General features: G+C 41.0%; 1 protein-coding gene across 1 annotated transcript in view; it reads left to right on the forward strand.

Annotated features, from left to right (window-relative positions):
• The window catches only part of LOC133401584 (inactive phospholipase C-like protein 2), a 32830-nt gene extending 9748 nt beyond the window's left edge, over positions 1-23082 (forward strand). Inside the window, exons 2-6 of the mRNA XM_061674759.1 lie at positions 2134-4617; positions 5306-5509; positions 10814-10889; positions 19069-19178; positions 21230-23082. Of these exons, the coding sequence (XP_061530743.1) occupies positions 2134-4617; positions 5306-5509; positions 10814-10889; positions 19069-19178; positions 21230-21514 (3159 nt within the window). The 3' untranslated portion in view covers positions 21515-23082. The remainder of the gene's footprint in view (positions 1-2133; positions 4618-5305; positions 5510-10813; positions 10890-19068; positions 19179-21229) is intronic.
• Positions 23083-23439: the final 357 nt, after the last annotated feature.

The raw sequence follows: 23439 nt of genomic DNA on the forward strand, positions 1-23439 counted from the left end.
AAGGGAACGATGCCTAGGAGGGAGTAGATCAGTGAGGCAGGACAGAAAAAAAATTCTGACCTTAAGGAAGTGGAGGTTAATCTACAGGAAGTAGACACAAACCATTAGCACGCCGCTGTTTTGACTCTGCGTTAACATGTTTGCATTCTTTCCCCTGGTCATAAGGATGATGTGCGCTCATGCATTTAACTATTTAATTCATACACTCAGCAAGTGGAATGTGACTTGTTGTTAGTCAACATTAGTGGTAAGTGTGGCTGTGTAAGATCACAATGTACAGATATTGAATAATCTAGATGGATTTATAGAGTTTGGGGAGGGGTGGGGTTTGAAAGGGGGGGGGGCAGTTCTCAGATACTTCAAAAGTAAAAAAATAAATTCTTAAAATTTCCTGAATCAAGACCTTTACTATCCTTAAAAGTGACACTTGTACTCTGAAAGGGTCTTAAAATGCCACAGACACCATGTTCAACTATATTCTTTGGAAAGCATGTTAAATAATTTGACATTATTTACTGTTTCATATTTGTTTTATATATCATGAATATTAATACAGAAATTGCGAACTGCCCTTTTATGTTGGGCATCAAATTGACATTGTTTTTTTTAAAAAATGTAATTGGTACGGTAAACACCAATGTAACACATTTTTTGATGGTTAAACACACAGCTGGCCCTATTTACACATGGAAATTTTTTTGATGTACTAATAAACAATTTAACAGCGTTGTTAAAAGATTGGTATAAGCCAAAATTGCCCAATCCTAATATATTTTATTTATTAAAATGTGTTGTTTTTATTTGGCTTCCTTAAACCTGAGGATTCTGTCCATAAGAACAGGAAAAAGTTTGATTTTAGTTGCTGTAAGTGGTGCTAAAAATCCATAAAACACTTGATATCAATGAATCCTATGAGTTTGACGATAACAGTATTAGACTACGGAGATTTGGATCCTTTTTTTTGAACACCCAAATGGAAATGAGCAGAAAAAGAGCATTTACCTGGCAGCTGGAGAGCAATTTTACTTTCACTGAACTCCGCAAAGTTCCCAATATATATGTTTGCCCTTGTGCTGAACCTGCTGCTGTGGCGACGAAGGGGGAAATAAAAAAAGGGGAAAAAAAGGAACTGGGTTCACTGAAAATGTCAACGCTGCCTGGGGAATTTGAGTTGATTCGTGTGGGTAACTTTTCTCTCCTGAAAGGAACTTCAGTAATGTACAGTGACAGGTGCTTGTAGTCCGTCGCTAACGTCAGATGTCCAAAATATGTTCCCAGTTCAGGAGATGACTAGGCTGCTGGCAGTTTTGGCTGTAATTTCATGCCCTAAAGAAGACATGTTACTCTTTTTTTCTCACAATATGAAACAGTTCCTATGTAACTCAATAACAGTCATATCTACCTGCTTTTGTCAAAATACCCCAAGGATAATAAATTATAGCATGCTATTTCTAAATTAGGCAGGTTTGAGCGGGCGGTCCTGTCTCATGCAAATGAACCCACCATAACCCCACACCATATATTGCTAGGCCAGTGCAAGTACAGATTTCATTACCATGATGACTAGGGGCAGAGTTAGTGGGCCGAGCCCCCAATGTAAAAAAGTGATTGCGGAATACAAAGCATGTGCTAGCCCTACAAAGACAACATTTAACATGTTTCCTCGTTGAGGCAACACTTCATCACCAAGCCACCAGATTACACTTAGTGTAGCGGATCTATGTATTTGCTGCATAAAGCGGACACATTGACGAGAAAAAATAGCTACCCCATCCCACAAACCCCACTGCATTGGCAACTTCACAGAGGAGTCAAGTATTTGCCACTTATCAGAAACTAATCTGTGCATCCAACAAAACTCAAACCAGCTCAGTTTACCTGTTGGTGTTGACATTAGTGTTTTGCACAGTGTTGTCCGGTTGAGGCTTGAGTGGCTCTGGATCTTCGGCCAGCCTAAGTGCCAAGTCAATGTCAAACTCATCGTGGGGGCAGTTACTCTATAAATAAGTTTGTGACATCACAGTAACCAATGAGTCAAAAATTCAAAATAACTTGCTCAGAGACATATCTTTCAAATTTTCATTTTCAGTCAATCTATCCCCTTTACACAAGTTTTTTTTTTTTAATTCACAGGATTCCTCAAGACAACGTAAGGAGAGGAAGAAGACTGTGTCATTCAGCAGCATGCCCACCGAGAAGAAGATGAGCAGCGCCAGCGACTGCATCACCGCCATGGTGGATGGCTCAGAGTTGAAAAAGGTGCGTTCCAACTCGCGCATCTACCACCGTTATTTCCTGCTGGATGCTGACATGCAGTCCCTGCGGTGGGAGCCCTCCAAGAAGGAGTCTGACAAGGCCAAGATCGACATCAAGTCTATCAAGGAGGTTCGCACGGGGAAGAACACGGATACTTTTAGAACCAACGGAACCTACGATCAGATCTCAGAGGACTGTGCGTTCTCCATCATATTTGGGGAGAACTATGAGTCCTTGGACTTGGTGGCCAACACTGCAGACGTAGCCAACACCTGGATTACGGGCCTAAGGTACCTGATCTCCGACGGGAAACATACGCTGAACATGATAGAGAGCAGTCAGAATAACATGCGATCGTCCTGGCTCGGTGAACTTTTTAGCGAAGTGGATGGTAACAACAGTCAACAGATAACAATATGCGCTGCTGTGCAGCTGGTCAAAAAGTTGAACCCAGGACTTAAAAATTTGAAAATCGAGCTGAAGTTCAAGGAGCTTCACAAAGTAAAAGACAAGGTCGGCTCTCAGGTGACGAGAGACGAATTCGTAGAGGTCTTTCATGACCTCTGCACAAGGCCAGAAATCTATTTTCTCTTCGTACAGTTCTCCAGCAACAAGGAGTTTCTGGACACGAAGGACTTAATGATATTCCTGGAGGCCGAGCAGGGCATGGCACAAGTCAGTGAGGACACCAGCGTCGAGGTCATCCAGAAATACGAGCCATCCAAGGAGGGTCGGCTCAGAGGCTGGCTCTCTCTGGACGGATTCACCAACTATCTTCTGTCTCCAGAGTGCCACATATTTGACCCCGAGCACAAAACCGTGTGCCAAGACATGAACCAGCCGTTGTCACACTACTACATCAATGCGTCTCACAACACGTATCTTATAGAAGATCAGTTCAGGGGTCCTTCTGACGTGACTGGGTACATCCGTGCCCTGAAGATGGGCTGTCGCAGTGTCGAGCTGGACGTTTGGGACGGACCTGATAATGAACCTGTGATTTACACCGGTCACACCATGACCTCGCAGATTGTCTTTCGCAGCGTCATTGACGTGGTCAACAAGTATGCCTTTGTCGCGTCTGAGTTCCCACTCATCTTGTGTTTGGAGAACCACTGCTCGTTGAGGCAGCAGAAGGTCATGTTTCAGCACCTCAAGAAGATCCTGGGAGATAAACTCAGCCTGGATCCCCCTAAATCTGATGACTGCTACCTCCCATCCCCCTCAGATCTGAAGGGAAAGATCCTGCTGAAGGGTAAGAAACTCGGCACCAACTGCACTGCCTCTGAGGGGGAGGTGACAGATGAGGATGAGGGGGCGGAGATGTCGCAGAGAATGAGCATCGACTCGCCCGAACAACAGACGGTCGCGCCCAAGAAGTTCCAGCTGTCTAAGGACCTTTCTGATCTGGTCACGTTGTGCAAGTCCGTGGAGTTCAAGGATTTCCCAACATCATTCCAGGGCCAGAAGCATTGGGAGCTCTGCTCGTTCAACGAGGTGTTTGCCGGCCGCTGCGCAAGTGACTTTCCTGGAGAGTTTGTTAACTACAACAAGAAGTTCCTGGCACGGGTTTACCCCAGTCCAATGCGCATCGACTCCAGCAACATGAACCCGCAGGACTTCTGGAAGTGCGGTTGCCAGATCGTGGCGATGAACTACCAAACTCCCGGTCTTATGATGGACTTGAACATTGGCTGGTTCCGGCAGAATGGGAACTGCGGTTACGTCCTGCGGCCGGCAATTATGCGTGAGCAGGTGTCGTATTTCAGTGCCAACACAAAAGACTCAGTGCCTGGTGTCTCTCCACAACTCTTGCACATTAAGATCATCAGTGGACAGAACTTCCCCAAGCCCAAAGGCTCAGGTGCCAAAGGGGATGTGGTCGATCCTTACGTGTACGTGGAAATTCACGGCATTCCTGCCGACTGTGCTGAGCAAAGGACTAAGACGGTCAATCAGAACGGGGACAATCCGCTGTTTGACGAGAGCTTTGAGTTCCAAATCAACCTGCCCGAGCTCGCCATGGTGCGCTTTGTGGTGCTGGATGATGACTACATAGGGGACGAGTTCATCGGCCAGTACACCATCCCCTTCGAGTGCCTGCAGCCGGGTTTTCGCCACATCCCGCTGCAGTCGCTCACTGGCGAGGTCCTGCCGCACACCCTGCTCTTCGTCCATGTGGCCATCACCAACCGGAGGGGTGGTGGCAAGCCCCACAAGAGAGGTCTGTCTGTGCGCAAGGGCAAAAGGAGCAGGGAGTATGCCAGCATGAGGGTGCTGCTCATCAAGGCCCTGGACGACGTCTTTAAGACTGCTACGCTGCCGCTGAGGGAGGCCACGGACCTCAGAGAAAACATGCAGGTCAGACACTTTTGGAACCACTTTGTCACTTCAGTCTGTTCATTCAGCTCCTCAAAATCAGGTTGATTAATTGTTTCGATCACCATTTGTTCAGTTTTGCTCCTAACTGGCCAAAACGACCGTGTTTCCAACAAATTTGTAAAAGGGTCGCTTGCACATGGGCCAAGGATAAAATATTAAAAGAGACATAATTCATTTTTTTCCCATAATTTAAAACCGTCCCGAGATGTCTTAATAACTTGTCTGTGACATGCTTTAATCAAAATGCCTTAAGAGCACATAACACGCACACTAACCAAGCTTTCGTTACCATGGTGACTGGGGCAGACTGACGACATTGGAACCAGGTGAGCGGTAGAGCCAAGAGTGTGTGTGTGTGTGTGTGTGTGTGTGTGTGTGTGTGTGGGGGGGGGGGGCAAATCAATCAATTCTGCACAATTGACAGGATTCTTAAGGATCACTGATTCAGTTATTATGCTCTTCCTGAGTTGGTCCATGTACCCAATTTCCATAGCAAATTATTACCACCTATAGGTCTGTCGTGGTTCAGTGGTGTGCAATTGCAGAAGGTCATTTAAGTGCAACCAAATTGCAACTTCTTCTAGACTGTCTGCCTGGCCTGAAGGCCAGACATTACAAAACATGACAGCGAAGTAGTCATTTCCTGATTTGTCGTCCCCCTTTGCAGAATGCCATCGTGTCCTTTAAAGAGCTGTGTGGCCTTTCGGCCGTGGCCAACCTCAAGCAGTGCATCCTGGCCCTCTCCCCTCGACTTAGCGCACTGGACAGTGGCCCACTCCTGCTCTTCAACCTTGCTGACCACTATCCCATCATGGAGCCCCAAGGTCTGCTTCCCGAGGTCCTCAAAAAGGTGGTCACCACCTACGACTTGGTGAGTAGCACGAAAAGTCAAGTTTCTTAAGCAGGGCACTGACAATAAGTACTTTGAGTGGGAACCATATCGGTGTGTCTGTGGGGTTTGAACATGTATTTAAAGGTAAAAAGATAAAACAATTTAAAAGATTTAAGGCCATTAAATGGTAGTCAGTTGAATTTTATGAGATATTAAATGTATTGTACTGGCTGAGATAGTTCTAGAGCTCAAAAGCAGTGCAGATTTTCACTTGGGCTTTATTGTTTTACCGATAGTGTCACTATAGCATGATTTATCAGTACTTGATATTATAAGAAAAACATTGTACGACATTAAACTGAAGAATGGAAAACTTAATAAAATTGGAGCCTTCAAGACAAAAATGGCAGACTACCTGTGCGTTTAATCCATTGTCTATATGGCTTGTCCTTATTAGTCCCGCGGGTCAGCTGGAGCAAGTCTCCCAACAGACTTTGTGTGACATAAGCGGTGTAAACCCCAGACTGGTGACTCAATCGCAGAGCATGCAAGCTTGTGTTTTCTGCAAAATGCCGGCTTCCTCCCACATTCCGAAAACACGCATTTTAGCTTCATTGAAAACTCAAAATCGTCCATAGGCTGTGAATGTAAATGCTTGCTTGTCTTTATGCGCCCTGCGATTGACTGGAGAGTGGTGACCAGTCTAGAGTCTACCCTGCTTCTCTCGCCAAAAGTCAGCTGGGATAGACTCCCGCTCATCCATGACCTTAATGAGTATAAGCGCTATAGAAAATGGATGGCTGGGTGCATTTGTCCTTGTACGTAAATATCCCGCATGTGTAGCCGTCCACCACCACGGAAAAATAATCACCGTCTGCTCAGTTTCGATCAATACCTTGACTTTTCCGCTCTTAATGGGGACAGCGGCCTTTGGCGAGCTAATAGCGCCGCAGCTAATGTTAAGTAATAAAATCAATACCGGCGCATTATGCAACACAACAGGCATTCCCCATCTTCCCTTTTCTTCTTTTTCTTTTTTTTTTTTACGCATGACTGATTCCCTTCCACAGAGCCTCCTGGCACATTAGACGAGCGGATGTTGTAGTCAGTCTTTGCCGCTTTGAATAATTTAGCAGCTAATCAAATGCGCAACGTGAGCACGCCACGGCTGTTTAACGTTTTATTCGGCATGGAGGTGCACTATTATGTAATCTGCGCTTGTGCTTGTTAAGGTGACCCTTGTGGAGGTAATTGTTTGTGATGGAAAGAGGACAATTGAGTTTAGGGAGGGTAGAGAAGGGAGAGTGGGTTACTGGTATTTCGTGGCGCACAGTCAATCCAATCAAAAGCAGAGGCCCTAATAGGTGCTACCAACCTAATAAAAACAAGAAGCACTATAAATAAAGTGGGGATCATTTGCAACACTGGGCTGTTTGTGAGCCACCGGGGGGGACTAACGGTTGTGGTTCTTAATTGGGGAGAGGAGAATCCGGGGCTTCCCCGTGTGTCTTTTATAAAAAGAAACCTTCATGAGGACAAAAAGTGCAAACGGGTACAAATGAGTCTCGAACTCACGTATACTGTACATATGATGGATTGTGTGCTGAAAACGAAACCAGAACTTCTAAAGTCAGTTATAATCTGTTCCACCTTCTGTTTGTTGCAATAAGAAATAATGTATATTAGTAATATAATAATCTGATCTTGGGCCACATTTTAATGACAAATTTCACTGACCTGTGAGTGTAATAATAAGTTAATCGCTGTTAATACAAAGTGAAACTGTAAAAAACAAAACCAAAGCATTAGTATGTATATCGGTAATCCAATCCACTTGATTTATATAGCACAATTTAAAAAAAACACAAGGTTCCCAAAGTGCTTCTACAACACAATACAAACAACAAAAGTACAAAATAAGGATAAAAACAATGCAATAAAATAAAATGAGATTAAAAACTATGTAAAATGAAATAAGTAAAATCAAAATAAAACAAAATACAATGGACGGTCCACACAACACATACATTACATCAGACATGCTAACTGGTGTTAAAAGCCAGAGTAAAAAGAGTTAAAAAAAAAAAGGAAAATGATGGGTTTTATGGAAGGATTTAAAATCAGACAGTGATGAGGCTTGTCTGATGTGGAGTGGCAAACCATTCCACAGTTTAAAAAAAAGTAAAGAAGTGAAAAGGTATTTTCACTACAATGAGTCTAATAAATTTGACATCAGGATATTATTACTTTGTGTTAATAAATCAAGTGTAGACAACCTTGGGATATGAACCTAATGTATGTTTATTAGCCTTTCCACTGTAAATTAGAGGATTATTTTCACTACAGCTAAGATATTGTTGCCTTGGGTTAATAAACTAAGTAAGTGCAGGCAACCTTGGAAAATAATTTTGAAGACAACCTTGGGAAATTATCTTATTATTATTATTATTCATGTTATGTTTTGAGCAGATAATTGACAAATGAGGTTTATTTTCACGGCCAGCGAGTCTTATACAGTAAATTTGACATCTGACTATTGTTACTTTGTGTGAATAAACCAAGTGTCAACAGCATTGGTCAATGAATGTTGTGTTTTAAACAGATAACTGAAATTTCCAAAAATTTGCTGCAGCAACTTCAGTAAAGTCAATTCTGTTTTTAATATTAAGTGTAACTGCCATACAAGAATAAAACCAACCAAAAGCTAACCATAAAAACAATAAAACATTAAAAAAATATATTAAATGACAAATGTATCACACGGATGTTTAACTGTCCTACAAGTGCTAAAAGAAGTAGTAATCACTGTTAATATTAAAAACAAAACATCTAGCTTAACTTTCATAGACAATATGGTAGGGCTGCACGATTATAGCAGAAATAATAATTGCGATTATTTTGATCAATACTGTAATCACGATTATTAGTCACAATTATTAATCTTTATTATGAATGCACTACTTTTCACCAATGTACCAGTTTACGGTGCAAAATGAATCTTTAAATGATAGATAATAATACAAAAATGTATGTACCCCCAAAAAATCGACTTTACCAATGGGCTAACTGCATAAATATGCTATTACAAAGTGCTATCATGAATTGCAACTTAAGGGAGGCAAATACAGTTAATGCATAAAACGCAATAACATTCGGCTATAAGCACCAACATTTCATTTGAAAATCCTCGTCGTCAACATAGTGAATTGTCAAGGATGAGTAAGTCTCCATTGTTCTGCTTCATTGGTCAGTCGTGCACGGTCACAAACTGCAAAGTACTCAACACTTGTGATTTCCCTCTCTGTTTACTTCTGGCGTTTTTTTTTTTTTTTACTGCAGTCAGGCCAGCCGAAAAGTTAATCAAGTCAGCAGCTACAACAATTGTTAGTCTCTTACCGTCACACGCCGCCTCTGCCACGTGCTGAGAGGGCCAACTTAAAAATAAAAGCTTCATATATTACGACGTTGGACATCAATGCCACTTGAAGCTTTTATTTTGAAGTTGGCCACAGAGAGCGGTGAAGCCTTAACCATACGTTCGCCCCCCTGCAGCAGTGCCCGCATTTTAAATGCAAAAAAAACGCCGACAATCAGTTTCATTTACTCGTGGCAGCCAAAATCGCGATCACTATTAAAATTCGTTTAATTGTGCAGCCCAACTGTATGGTGATGTCGTACTGGTCTTTTGTTCAAGCCAAAGAAAAAGCGTATGGTGAGGTGAGAACGAGGCGTGCACTTTGTCTCATTGGAGGATGAAGCAGCCTCTGAAAAGAAATAACACGGCCATTTGATTTCACCCTAGTGGAGCTAATGACAGTGTGCGCCATAGCAATGAGTGCATTAACTGCAGTTGTGGCGTCGCCGTGAATACACCATCGCGGTTTCACTGTGCTGCAACAAAATTATAATCATCACTTGAAAAAAAAAAAAAAAAAAGAGCTCCACTGTGCTGTGTTCACATGTTCTAAAGGAGCTGGAGAAAAGCCATCATCTGAATTTAGCAACTACTAACATTACTAAACCATTTGCAGACAACCTTGGGAAATTAATGTTTTAAGCAGATTGTTGACAAATTAAAGGATTATTTTCACTGCAGTGAATCGAGTAAAGGACACCACGGTGGCTGACTGGTTAGCACAGTTAGCTCAGAGTTCTGAGGAGCCGGGCACTGCTGCATATGTAAATTGCTTCAAACCTGGTCTCGCCTGTGTGGAGTTTGCATGTTCTCCACATGCTTGTATGGGTTTTCTGTGGGTGCTCCGGTTTCCTCCTACATTCCCAAAACATGCATTCTAGGTTAATTGACACTAAATTGCCCGTAGGTGTGAATGTGAAAAAAATGTACAACCCCAATTCCAATGAAGTTGGGACATTGTGTTAAACATAAATAAAAACAGAATACAATGATTTGCAAATCATGTTCAACTTATATTTAATTGAATACACTACAGAGACAAGGTATTTAATGTTGAAACTGATCAACTTTATTGTTTTTAGCAAATAATCATGAACTTAGAATTTTATGGCTGCAACACGTTCCAAAAAAGCTGGGACAGGGTCATGTTTACCACGCCGACATGTTTTTTTTTTAATGTTTTTATTTTATTTTATTATTATTATTATTTTTTAAATAACTTCATTGGCCGTCAAATATTTCCAATACTACGTCAAAAGACGCGCAACAAGGCTACAAATAAACTAGCTTTTGGATTCAAATATACTATGCACGATGGCGACGCGGAGTAAATGTCTTTTGCGGAGCCGATCAATGTCCGGCGAATTATGACATTAAAGCCGAGCAGCATAAAATGCTAATTATCGACCGATACCGATCAGGCTGATCAGATCGGTGTAAAGTCTAATTTGGACATTAGACTAGCTTTACTTTGTGTTAATATTCACTTCTGATGTAATGTGTGGAATGTGGTAGATTTTGGTTTCCCAAAGACTTGAAGCGCTACAATTTAATGAGCAACTGTCTGCAGGTCCCCACAGTCTGTTCTCTCCATTTAACAGCATCAGAGCTAAACTTAGCATTCTGCAATGACTCACCCTGATGTTTGACTTGCTAAAATTACCTCACAAGAGCCACATTTTCTCTTTTCAAAGCCAGTCGCGTCTACATTTGAGCCCTTCAGACGCGTGACTTTTAATAGAAAAGTCCTCCTTTCAACTTTGCCTCTAATTTCGGGCTTTAGCGAATGCGACCGCGCCCACGCAGGCCTTCCTGTAATAACGGCTGCTGTCTTTTTCAGAGAGACCTCCCATGTGTGGAAGCCCCTGGAAAACCACAGTGCAACCATGGTAGCTCCCTAGTGCTAATGTGAACGTGTTTTGTGTCAGGTGATCCAGACCAGCAAGACTCTCTTGGAGAACTCTGACGGAGTCTACGAGCGGATCCTACAAACCCAAAAAGCCGGTATGCAAAACCTATAACGGTGCATTTGCATCACCACAATTAGCGTTTTCTACACTGGCCTGTGTCTTTTTTATTTTCATTTTTTAAATGTATTTATTTTTCACTTTGGTATGGCAAGAAGATGCTGTGCTGTTTAAAAGATTCTCTGTCATTAACTCCTCTGTCGTTAAGGACTGTGAGATGATAATGTGCTGCAGGGAGTTGGCCGCAATGTGCTCGGCAGGGAAAAGCTCTACTTTTTGTTGCTTCTACTGTCACAAATGCAACCACTGTACTGACTTGTGAATGGTGCAGTGATTCACACATCATAGCGTGTAATGGCAATAGTTTGCCAACAATCATGTGATAATCCATATACTGGACAATAGTTATGATACATCCAAATGTCCATGAACGTGAAGAGGCCTGAAACCATAACTCAGACTTGAAATCCTGATCTGAAAGCCTAACCCTAGTTTGTAAGCCATTGCTGGCTTGAAAGCCCAATTTGAAACCCAAAACAGTGACTTAAAACCCCAACTAAGGTTTCAAACCCTAATTTCAAACTCTACCCCTCATGTGAAAACGTAACGCTGGCTTCAAACCCTAATTTGAAACACTAACCAAGACTACAAACCCAAATTTCAACTTTTGTTGAAACCCTAACCCCACAGGCTTCAAACCACAATTTGCAATTGTGACCCTTGTTTAAATTCATTCATTCATCTTCCCGTTCCGCTTAGCCTCACTGGGGTCGCAGGCGTGCTGGAGCCTATCCAAGCTATCTTTGAGGCGAGAGGCGGGGTACACCCTGAACTGTACTTGGTGTACTTGTCTTGAAAGCCTAACACTGGCTTCAAAACCCTCACATTGGCTTCAAAACCTAATTTGAAACCCTAACCGTGACATGAAATCCTAACCCAAATTTGAAACTATAACTTTGGCTTGAAACCCTAATTCGAAACCCCAAAACTGGATTTAAATCAATTCATTTATGTTTATTTCATCTTTTAAAGATTACTTTTGTAATTTACTCCAAGTGCAACAGAATTCGTCGCCGAGTGTTGATTTTACTTGAGATTTTGAACACAAAGTAATAGTATGCTGTCAAATTTACTTGACTACTTTAATTTGCCAATAATCTGCACAGACGGAAATTTCCACAGCCTGTCGACAGCCAGTTTATTTACCCAAAGTAACGACAGTCACCGGTATTTTAACCCAGCCCGGTGTTTGTGGCTCATGTTTCTGTGGGCCCGCAATGATCATCTTCCAAAAATAATCGAGGATATTTAAAGCTAAACAAGCTGTTATTTGGATCTCCTCTTCCGCTGCTGCTTAAAATCTTGTCGAGCGCTCCAGGATGTGATGCAACTGTTATTGTTACACACACACACACACACACACACACACACAATGTGTGAACCCCTGTTGACAAAGTGCTTCTTTGGCGGTCGAGGCGTTTATGAGCAAACAGTAGTCATCTCTGAAGTGTGAGTACAAACAAAACCATTCAGAAAAAAACACGTCTCCATAAAGTTATGTCGAATTAGGGTAGAACAGAACACTCAACCTATACAGTGTGTATATCCATTGTGTTGTGTAGAAAGTGGGGCAAGGCAGAGCCACTTCCCCCTTTACATCAACAGGAGGTTCCGGCAGCACCGCCTGTTTAAATTGTGAATAATCCATCACGTCATCACCAGACACACCACCCTTGAAATAATATTCGATTTACTGTATTTGATAGCCATCTTAAGATCTATGTACTAGTATATTGTGTCATTACTAGTAAGACAATTCAGTACACTAATAGAACGAGTGTCTCTAACTAGTAACTTTTATTCCACTAGCCTGACCTAGATATGGATAAATATATACATTCATGCACACTAGTAGGACAACTTTGGCATACTAGACAACTACATGTTAGTAGTGAGGCAAAACAATACACTTAACTACTGCATACAACTTGTACTTCTAGTGATATTATCAAATTGTACCAATTAACATGTAGCACTTCACTAGTAGTAGTACAGCTAGTAGGCATATGTCTCACACTAGTAGCCTCCTAATAGCACCAAAATGCCCACCAATAGTTTTACCTCACTAGTAACGTAGTTGTCCTAGTAGTGTGCACAAATGTCATGCAGTAGTGGAAAGCAAGGAAGTAGTGGAAAACGTTGACCAGTAAGACACAAGTCATTTTACTAGTGTGCCCTGGTTGTTCTAATGGTGCAATTAAATTATCTTACTAGTGAGGACAAATAGCATACTAGTACTAGATACATCCATCTTAAGGTTCATGTACTAGTACGCTCTTAGTTGTAGTAAAACTTTGCTATACTAGTAATCCAAGTACATGTACTAGTGAAGCAAAACTGTGCACTTGTTGACATATGCATGCTAGTAGTACTAATAGTGATATCAAATTCATTGTATTACTTTAAAAATACGAGTAGGACAACTTGTTAATAGCGAGGCAAAACTACTAGTGGGAATATTGGTGCTAGACTAGTAGGGTGCAGTAGGCTACCAGTGCGTGACACATGCCTACAAGTTGGGCGTAGTAGTGTTTTTAGTGTAGCACAGTAATTTACTTGTAAGGTTTGATTGCGTACTAGTAGGCAAGATGTGCCATTAATAGGAAAAAAAAACAGCATCGCATGAATTTGTGGCTGAAGTTGGAATTTTCCAACTGGAATGAATCAGCGAAAAAAAAGAATTTTCGCTTATGCACCCGACTCGTATTGTGTTAAATGCATCTTTTGGGTTACCCAACACGAATTTGCGCTCATTCCCGCATTTGCATTGACTTCACGGTATATCTAATCGTGCTGTACTAATTAGTTCAGTGTTGAGAAAGTTCATTTACTACGTGAACTAATTAAAAGTTCAGTTCATCGTTCCAAAAATGAACTAGTTAAGTTCATAGTTCAAAAGTTTGAACTAAGTTCACCAGTCCAAAAAGGAACTACTTCATAGTTTTTCTTTTCCAATATTTTGCTGACAGGCTATTACCCTGCAAATACTGGCAAATACAAAACAATTTCCCCATTGTTGCCACCTATTCAGTCCAGACTAGTGGCCAGCTACAGCTTTCACCCTACAATATCAAAAACATGACGAAAAACGTGTTGTATAAGTGGTGTTTTTTTTTTTTTATAATGAGGAATTAAAACAAATACTTTTGTCCTGAATGTGCAAACAAAAACACGCAACACAGTTTAAAATGTGACTATTGCGCACGCCTCCGCCTCAGGCACAACACAAATGGGTGGAACACAATGGGGCCTGTGGGGTGTTCTTGAATCAAAAAGATAACATGGCTATATCCTGAAAATCAGAGTCACTTCTAATAATCTCCTAACTCAATGTGCTTCTCTTTTGGTGTGAGCCAAAACCACAGAACAGTGGAAGCTACACAACTCGCTAGTCTCTCTGGACACTTTGTGTGTGTGTTTTCTAATTAATTATTCACAAACTCGTCTACCTGCACAGCTCAATATCAAAACCTCCGAATGTCGCAATCAAACGGATGATATTTCAAATAAAACTCAGGCAGCACAAAACTGGGATACATTTCTACCTCCCCCAGGCAAGGACATTGGCCCTCATTCACTAATTCGTAGAAATTGTCTTACTCTGCGCATCATTTTAGTGTATACGCAAAATCACAGTCAGATTCATGACACAAGCGTACTGAGTCGGCCAATTTTCTTCGCACCACCGTGCGTATGTTAGTGAATCAGAATTCATTCTAAAAGGCGAGCTTGTGCTGCCGTGGGGTTTATGCAATCTGCATAAACCCCACGCCAAATTCTAACTCAAAAGAGACACCAACTTTTTTCCCCTCGTCATGAAATTACTGACATTTGGTCAATATCTGACATCTGGAGTTGACTTATTAGAGTTTGTTGTTTTATGGCTAGTCAACAATCTTTGGCCACAACAACCAAAACTTAAAAAAAATAAAATAAATAATGATAACTTCCTGTCTTTTTTTTTCTCTTCTTTTTTTCTCTTCTTGAGACTTTTGTGTGACTTTTGTGTGAGTGTACTCATGATAGGCATTCCCATCAAATTTCACGATGCCTAGTCAAACTGTCTTCCGGGGCTTGATTTCTTTATTTTTTATTCCAGAGGTTGCTAACCAGCTGACAAAAGTTGATCCTTACAAAAGTAATTTTGTAAGGATCATTAGAAGTTATGTTAAAATGGTTGCTTCTTGAGACTTTTTGTGGGTCTACTAATGATAGACATGCCTTCCAAATGTTATGGTCCTAATCAAATTGATTTTGGGGGCTGAATTAAAAAAAATAAAATTTCTGGAGATGCTACCCAGCTGTCAAGTTAATCTTTGAAGGATCCCTTGAAATTACCTTTGAAATGGTTGCTTCAAACCAAACTATCAGATTACCTGTTGATTTGGGGGCATGGCTTCTCGAGACATTTTTTGGGTCTACTCATGATAGACTTCATTCATCAGATTTCATGTTGCTTCGTCAAACTGTCATCGGGCCTGGATTAACAAAAGAAAAGTATATGTTCCAGAGGGTGCGACCCATCTGACAAGTTTGCCTTTGAAGGATCCCTGGAAATGTCCTTAAAATGGTCACTTCAAACCAAAATGGTAGACTTCTTGTACATGGCAAACTGGTTTCTGGAGCTGAATTAAAAACACACTTTAGAAACAGTACATACATTTTAAAACAGTCAAGACACTCCGAAAAAAGTATATCATACAGATGAGACCTAGACAGTTGACAGATAAAAAAAGAGAGACTTTAGCTATTGTGGCATTGTGCAAATTTAGCAATTATGTTGCTCTCGGGACAGAGGAGTCTCTGGCCCTGTTTGTCCTGTACAAGGAGACTTTAAATCTCTGGCCACAGGGGATGAGCTCAACGCAGTGGTGAAGAGGATGTCCTTTCCAGACCAGTATGCCTTTGATATGTGAAGGATCACTGGAAATTACATTAAAATGGTACGTCAAACCAAAATGCCAGACTTCCTGAGCATATTCGGGCATGGCATCTTATGACTGATTTGTGGGTCCATTTGTAATGGACATGCCTTCCAAATTTCCTGTTGCCAAGTCAAACTGTCTTTGTGGGCTTAATTTTCAAACAAATCCAAGGACCCCTGGAAATAGCCAAAATGACCCTTTAAAAAAGGGTCATCTTCAAATCAAAATAGCAGACTTCCTGTCTTTTCGGGCATGGCTTCTTGAGACTTTTTTTGGGTCTACTCATGATTGACATACATACCAGATTTCATGTTTCCAAGTGAAACTGGGTTCGAGTGCTGAATTAAAAAAAAATTAAAAAATATCCCATCTCTCCCACCTGATAACCAAAAGGTGGGGGGAGGGCACAGGCCCCAGGAGTCAAGCCAAGAGAAATGAGAATACCCACCACCCGCACTATTACTATGGTTACCAGGTCCCCGACTGGGAACCATTATCCCTGTACCGTGATCCTGTGTGGTGGCGTGTCGTGCATCAAAATAGGGGAGCTACAGCTAATTCCTCCCACCCCAGTGTGCCCAGTAATCATTGTCAGGAGACACTGAGAGGTCTTTTTCCCATTTTGGGATTGGTAAATGTATTAAATTTGTACTTGAGATTATATTGGATACTAAAATCTTGTTACTGAATTTTCAAACAAGTCGAAGGAGACTTGAAAATGGCCAAATTGACTCTAAAGGGCCCACTTCAAACCAAAATGGCAGACTTCCTCTGTCTTTTTTGTAGGTCTACTCATAATAGACATGCCTAGCAGACTTCATATTGCTGGAGTCAAACTGACTGGGATCTAAATTTTCACACAACTCAATGACCCCTGAAAATGGCCAAAATGACCCCAAAATGAGTGCTGCAAACCAAACCTCCAGCCTTCCTGTGTCTTTCCGGGCATGGCGTCTTGAGACTTTTTTGTGCGTCTCCTCATAATAGATATGCCTACCAAATTTCACGTTGCCAAGTCAAACTGGCTTTGGGGCTGAATTCAAACAGCCTGTAACCCCGAGTAAATGCAATTTAGTGTGGCAACAAAGACGGAGTTGCTCGACACCCTAATTGTGTGCCGGTGCTACGCATGACCGATGTGTAACATCCCACCATGCTGCCGTGAGGAAGTTGAGCGAATGGGGGTCAGCTGGCAGAGTACGTTTGCGTTCAACTGGCTATTTGCTGTCCTTGCACAATCACAACACGGAGAAGGATCTTCCCTCTTCCTGCTGCGTGCCTGCCAGACTCTGTCCAGTGTTGCTAGGCAACCCCTCGCATGTGTGTGTGTGTTTTTGTGTGCGTGCACACCTTGTACCCATAAAGTGCAGAAAGAGGTAATTGGACAGGAAATGTAAATGTATGGTAAAGAGGCACTGGCGGTATGGTGACGTCATTAAATGTCTCATGTCAGTCAATCAGGAGGAATAAACGTGCACATTGGCAGACTGGAGAGACGTTTAAAATAACCCCTCGTCAATGTTTGCGCCGGTTTTCCCCCACTGTGAGGGGCGGGGGGCGGGGGGGGTCTCTCCTCATGTTTCTATGGCAACAGCTCCAACAGGACCCGCAAGGAGCCGGAACCTTGGAGGATAATGCGTCATGCACACACACGCGCACACGCCGCTGCATACATCGTCTTCATCACCTTGCTGCCTGTCTGACTGTGTACATCAACGTTGCGTTTGTTCCTTTGACTTTACTGCCTCTTAACCCACCCGCCCATCTCGCATTCCAACTGGAGGCTATAAAAAAAAAAGCAATAACAGTCGAAACCATTAACACACACACACACACACACTCAGAGCAAGAGGACGTCTCCCCTTCAATGTTCATTTGTTCAGAGTGCATTTTAGCACTAGGTCACGTCTCCAAAGGTTCCCGTGGATGCCGGCAATTCTTGGAAAACCAATAGGTTGAAATATTGCCTTTTGAATGAATTGATTTAAAGTGCTTGAAAATCAAATTAGATACCAATAAACTACACAGTATACAATGCAGCGAACGCTCTATTCGCGCGGGTTAATGGGAGCAGACATTACTTGGACAAACGATTGGTTTAAATATTTCAGGAAAGTGATTGAAAGGGCATGAAAATCAAATCGGACACTTATGAAGACTTGGCTTATTGGATCTCGAGCTCGACCTCCAAAATCATGGCTAAACAAATGCTAATCAATTGATTTTAAAACATTCTGTAGTAAAAGTTCAAACAGTAAATAAGACGTATAAATATGACGTGTATGGTGACGCCCTTATCAAAGCTGCTGCTGCTCTTGGTGCACGTGTCGCCCAAAACAAGGCAAAGAAAAGCAAAACACAGTGTTAATCCTTTTGTTGTGACGTTTCCAGAATATTTTACCAGATTTCCCAGTTATTGAACCTCAGGGACTTCAATGTTTCTTCTAAGTAGTACAGTGGTGCCTTGAGATGCGAGTTTAATTTGTTCTGTGACCACACTTGCAACTTCAAATCATCTTTACGTATTGAAATGAATGGAAATGCCATTAATCTGTTCCAGCCTTCCAGAAAAACAATATTTTTTTTGTGATGGGGTTTTTAATCAGACAAATAACACTTGATAATATTGTCCTTTTTAAAAAAAAAATAATAATTTTTTGAAGTTATCACATGATTATGTAATTAGTGTAAAGAACTAAACAATTTTTGTCCCTTTTTTTTTTTTTTGCTTCACTTCAATGGATATTGTGCTGCTCCTTCTGTGTGTATGCACCTTGGCCACCTGTGGACAGTATAACACACACATACGGATATACAATACAGTACTGTTTTATTGTCGGTCTATATGCGTTGCTCCATCATTTATGTTCAAGTAACTGTTGCTTAAATGGCTCTATCACCGCAACACAGATCGTGTTTTGCATTGTTTGTTAACATCAAACTGAGCGGACTTGAGGCAAATAAAGCTATGTGGGTTGTTGTTTTTTTTTTAAAATACATATGTAAATTGTCTTTGTTTTGTTTATTTTGTATTACTTTTTCAGAGAACTTCAACTGGGAGTGGCAATAAGCAGATTGAATCCTCTTTTTTGAGCCAATGCAAAAAACCATGTCACTCATATTTCTAGGCACCACTGTACTTGAAAATTGATTTTGATAGTTCTGGATTTGGACTGCAGCAAGTGAGTTTCATGAGTCTCATGTTGATTCATTGTCGTCTTTCCCTGCCAGCAATGCAGTTCCACCAGAACCTTCATGACCTGGCGGTGAAGGAAGGTCTCAAGGGCCGCAAGCTTCACAAGGTGGTGGAGAGCTTTACATGGAACATTACCATTCTCAAGGTGACGCCTTCATTTCAGAAGATTTTTTACTTATTATTTTTTTTGAATTAATCAAATTTTTTTCTTAACGTGGACAATGTAGAGAACATACCTGACAGTTGGACTTGGCTATATGCCCTTAAAATAAAATGTTCATTTTATAAATAAAATGTTCATTTTATTTTCCCTTTATAGAAAACAGAAATGAGAATGAGATCTTTCCAAAGAGGTGTTGCTCTTGTTTTTCTCTTTGGGGATTTTTCTTTGACAAGCATTGAAACTGTTTTTTTCAAAGCATTAACTTGCATGAAATTCCACAGAAGATGGGATGCCACAAAAATCTTTCCCCCCAGCTATCCCCCTAAATTGCTTTTTGCACTCCAAAATTTATTAACCAGAAAATGATTTTTTTTTTGGCTTAAAAATAGAGATTTTGTCCTCCTCTATAAAATATTGCCCCAAAATAGATGTTTCCCCCAAATAATTTTTTCCCTACAAAAAAATATAACCCCAACAAATAGATTTTTCTCCCCCCAAAAATGTATCCTCTCCCCGACAATTTTCCCACCCCCCAAAAATCATCCTGACAAACTCTATCCTTTAGTTGTCAGCCCACACTAGCTCCTCTTTTCGCAGCTATGTCGTTAGGGTAAATGGACGTCTGCGGAGATGCACTTTGAACCGCGAAAGCTGCAAAAATATTTTTTTCCCTACCAAAATATATTTTCCCCCCAAATAATTAAAAACAACTCCCCAAATAGTCCCATTCGCAAAAATAATACATCGCCCCCATTTTTTTTTACCACCAAAAATAAAATAGAACCCCCCCAAAATTGTTCTCAACTCAACACTATTTATAGAGCACATAAAATAAAAAATCTCAAAACAACCGCAATTTTAACAAAGTGCTGAACTTAAGAGAAATGTTTAAAAACAAGGTCTTAGTCCCCCCAAATTCATTTTTGTGTTTTGTTTCTAAATACAAAAAATATGTTTGAAGGTAAGTGCTGAAAATATGTGCAAAGACTTAGAACAATTGTTGAGCTATAGCTTAAAATTCTTTTTCACCTCAACTGGCCATCTTTTTTGGGCGGGGCTAAAGATGGGGCAGCCCCATGATGAAAGCATGCTGGGACGTATACTTTCTGGCCTCCCCCACTATATAAACACCAAGCCCCCTTATTTCATGCAGTGGCCAGTCGGCAGAATTTCCACTTCCTTATTCATAATAACTTGGCCCAGTTCTACAAGTATAGTGTGCACTTAGCCATCAATTTATATCCACAACTCGCAAAAATACATTTTCTCCGAACTGTAATGTGTTTTGTGTCATTTGAACGGCAGTGTCTCTACTGTGTACCCCCTCGTGCGGTGAACCGGACGGAATCTGCTCACCTGCGGCCCCTGGCCAGCTTGCCAGCGGTTAGAGGAGCCGCTGAAAAACAAAAAAAACATCAGCCAGGGCGACCACTGTGCCTTGCACTGCTGTGGCTGCATATGGTGTACCCTACGATAGCCACAGCAGCAATAATCCATTCAAGCAATTATCCAAGATGTTACTTGAGTAAATGTAACGGAGTAAATGTAGCGTGTTACTACCCACGTATGCTGATTTCACATAGTTAGCGATTTATTTTATTTTATTGTTAATTGTTTTTATCCATTTTATTAATTAAGTCATTCATTGTCCGGCTTGTTAATTTTCCGGTGATGTGTCAAATTTACAAGACATTTTTTGGGCGACTTTTAAGATGGAATGCAAATGTATTGAACTTAAAAGTTGAATACAACTAAACTGTATTTAGACAGTGATTCTTTTACATACCACTAGAGAGAACCTTCAATCCACTTGTGAAACGGGTACCATACATTGAAAATAATTGTTTTAACTGCATCTACAGTATCTGTACATGAATTAATGAAACATTTTTTTTAGCAATATGGTAATAATAGCAAAAGCCTATGAAATTCGAATGAATCACTAAAATCCATCAATCGCCCAGCTTTACCATGGCAGCCTTGTAAACGGGCAACAAGGGGCTGCTCACCTTCCTTTGATGGTATCCCCTCAGGGCCAGGCCGACCTCCTGAAGCACGCCCGCAGTGATGTTCAGGAGAACCTGAAGCAGATCCATTACGCTGCATTGACGTGCGACCTCAGCAAAGGCAGACCGACAGGCGGCTCGTCCGACTCCAAAAGTAGCCGACGGAGCCTGGAGGCCATTCCCGAGAAGGCCACAGCCGAGGCGGAGCTCACAGACGACGACACGACGACGACAACTGATGACCTTCTCACATTCCCCCAAAGACTTTGTACTACCAGATGTCGCATAGTGGTTTTCAGGTATTTCTACTGAGTAAAAAACACTTAAATCCTGTATGAAAGCTGGTAGTCCTCACCTGGAGAACATCGGGTATGTACAGTGGTACCTTGAAGTTTGACCACTAACCTAATTTAAAAAAAATAAAATAAAACTCTGAGGCTAGCACAAGAATGCAAAATGATCCACATCAGAGTTATTCTTTCACAAAACGTTTACAGGAATGACAACAAATGGGGAGGCAACCTGGTAAAACAAAAGTGTAACAGCGGTAAACATGAAGCAACACTCGTGACTGCTTTTGTGGGGTGAATATCCTAAAAAGGGAAAGAAAAAAATAGATGTTGAAATTAATTATTTCATCTTAAATGGCTGAAGTTTCATGTAATTTAGGGAAGTCTCTTAGAATTATAGAAAAAGTTTTACAGGATTTACCTGTAAGACTTTTACTCAAGTTTCACATGATTTTGTGAAAGTCTTTAGCAGAAGTCTCATGTGATTTCGCAAAAGTCTCACATGATTTGCCTCAAAGTACTTTAGCATAAATTTCATTTCGCTCAAGTCACACAATTTAGTGGAAGTCTCGCATAATTTAACAGAAGCCTTGCACAATTTGAATAGAAGCGTTGCAGTATTTTGTTGAAGTCTTCCAAGATTTGAGCATAGGTTTCATGTGATTTAGTAGAAGTCTCGTGTGATTTGCCTCACAGTATTTAAACGATAATCTAACAGGGATTTTGCGCAAGTCTCACGTGATTTAGCGAAAGCCTCGCAGAATTTTAACAGAAGCCTCCCGTGATTTAGCAAGTCTTACAGGATTTTAGCAGAAGTCTCACATGATTAGCTTCTCGATACTGCGGCGGAAATTTTGCCGACTTTTTGCTCAAGTCTCTCGGGGTTAGATGGAGGTCTCGTGTGATTTAGCGTAAGCTTCGCATAATTTTTAACAGAAACCTTATGTGATTTCGCAGAAGTCTGGCAAGATTTTTGCAGAAGTTTGTTATTTCGCAGAAGTCTCATATGATTTGCATCACAGGACTTTAGCAGAAATCTTGCAGGGTTTTTGCTGGAGTCTCATGTGATTGAGTGGAAGTCTGGTGTCATTTTATCTAAAGTCTTGTGGAAACTTTATGAGATTTAGCACAAGTCCCGCGTGATTTGGCTCGCACATAACTTAATGTTCGATGACTGTTCAAATGCCAAAACTTCTTTTATTGTTGGACCAAAAAAATGACCTGACAATTCTGGAGTACCTAATAAATTGTACGACTTATGGGGTCTTTGGAAGTTCAAGGTAGCACTGTACCCAATGATCGTAGACCATTCTACTGCCTAAACTCCCCCCGTTTCTCCCACAAAAGACTCGCTAAGTTTGTGGATTTTTTGCATCGGTGCCTGGTGAAGAACTTTCTCTGTGGACTGGAGACACACACACACACACACACACGAGCCTTTTGGGTATTCCGAGATGTTCCTTAAAGCACAATAGTGAATGTAAAAGACGTTTACATTCCCGAGCTTGTTGTGTGCCAAACAAACCTGATGTGTATATATGGAGATACCTGTTACATTTTTTTTTTCCATTTCCTTTTTATTACTGAACATTTGGGTTGAAAAAAAAAAATAATAACATTTTTTACAAAAAAAAAAAAAAAAAAAATATATATATATATATATATATATATATATATATATATACATACACACACACACACACACACACACACACACACATGTATATGACTATGTGTGACAGGAAGGACTTCTAACAAAACCGCAAGTGCATGAGCAGAACCACCAGTGGGCATGTTTTCATACCTGCATTAGGTTATTTAAATTAATAACCCATCTCTGACAAAAAAAATAAAACCAGTTGTCAACAATGTCTACATTACATCAGAATTATTCGATCAGCCCCTTCGGACGATGAGAAAATTGCTGCATGCTAGCCACACCCCCTA

Source organism: Phycodurus eques, chromosome 4 (assembly GCF_024500275.1).
Source record: "Phycodurus eques isolate BA_2022a chromosome 4, UOR_Pequ_1.1, whole genome shotgun sequence".
NCBI classification, from domain to species: domain Eukaryota; kingdom Metazoa; phylum Chordata; class Actinopteri; order Syngnathiformes; family Syngnathidae; genus Phycodurus; species Phycodurus eques.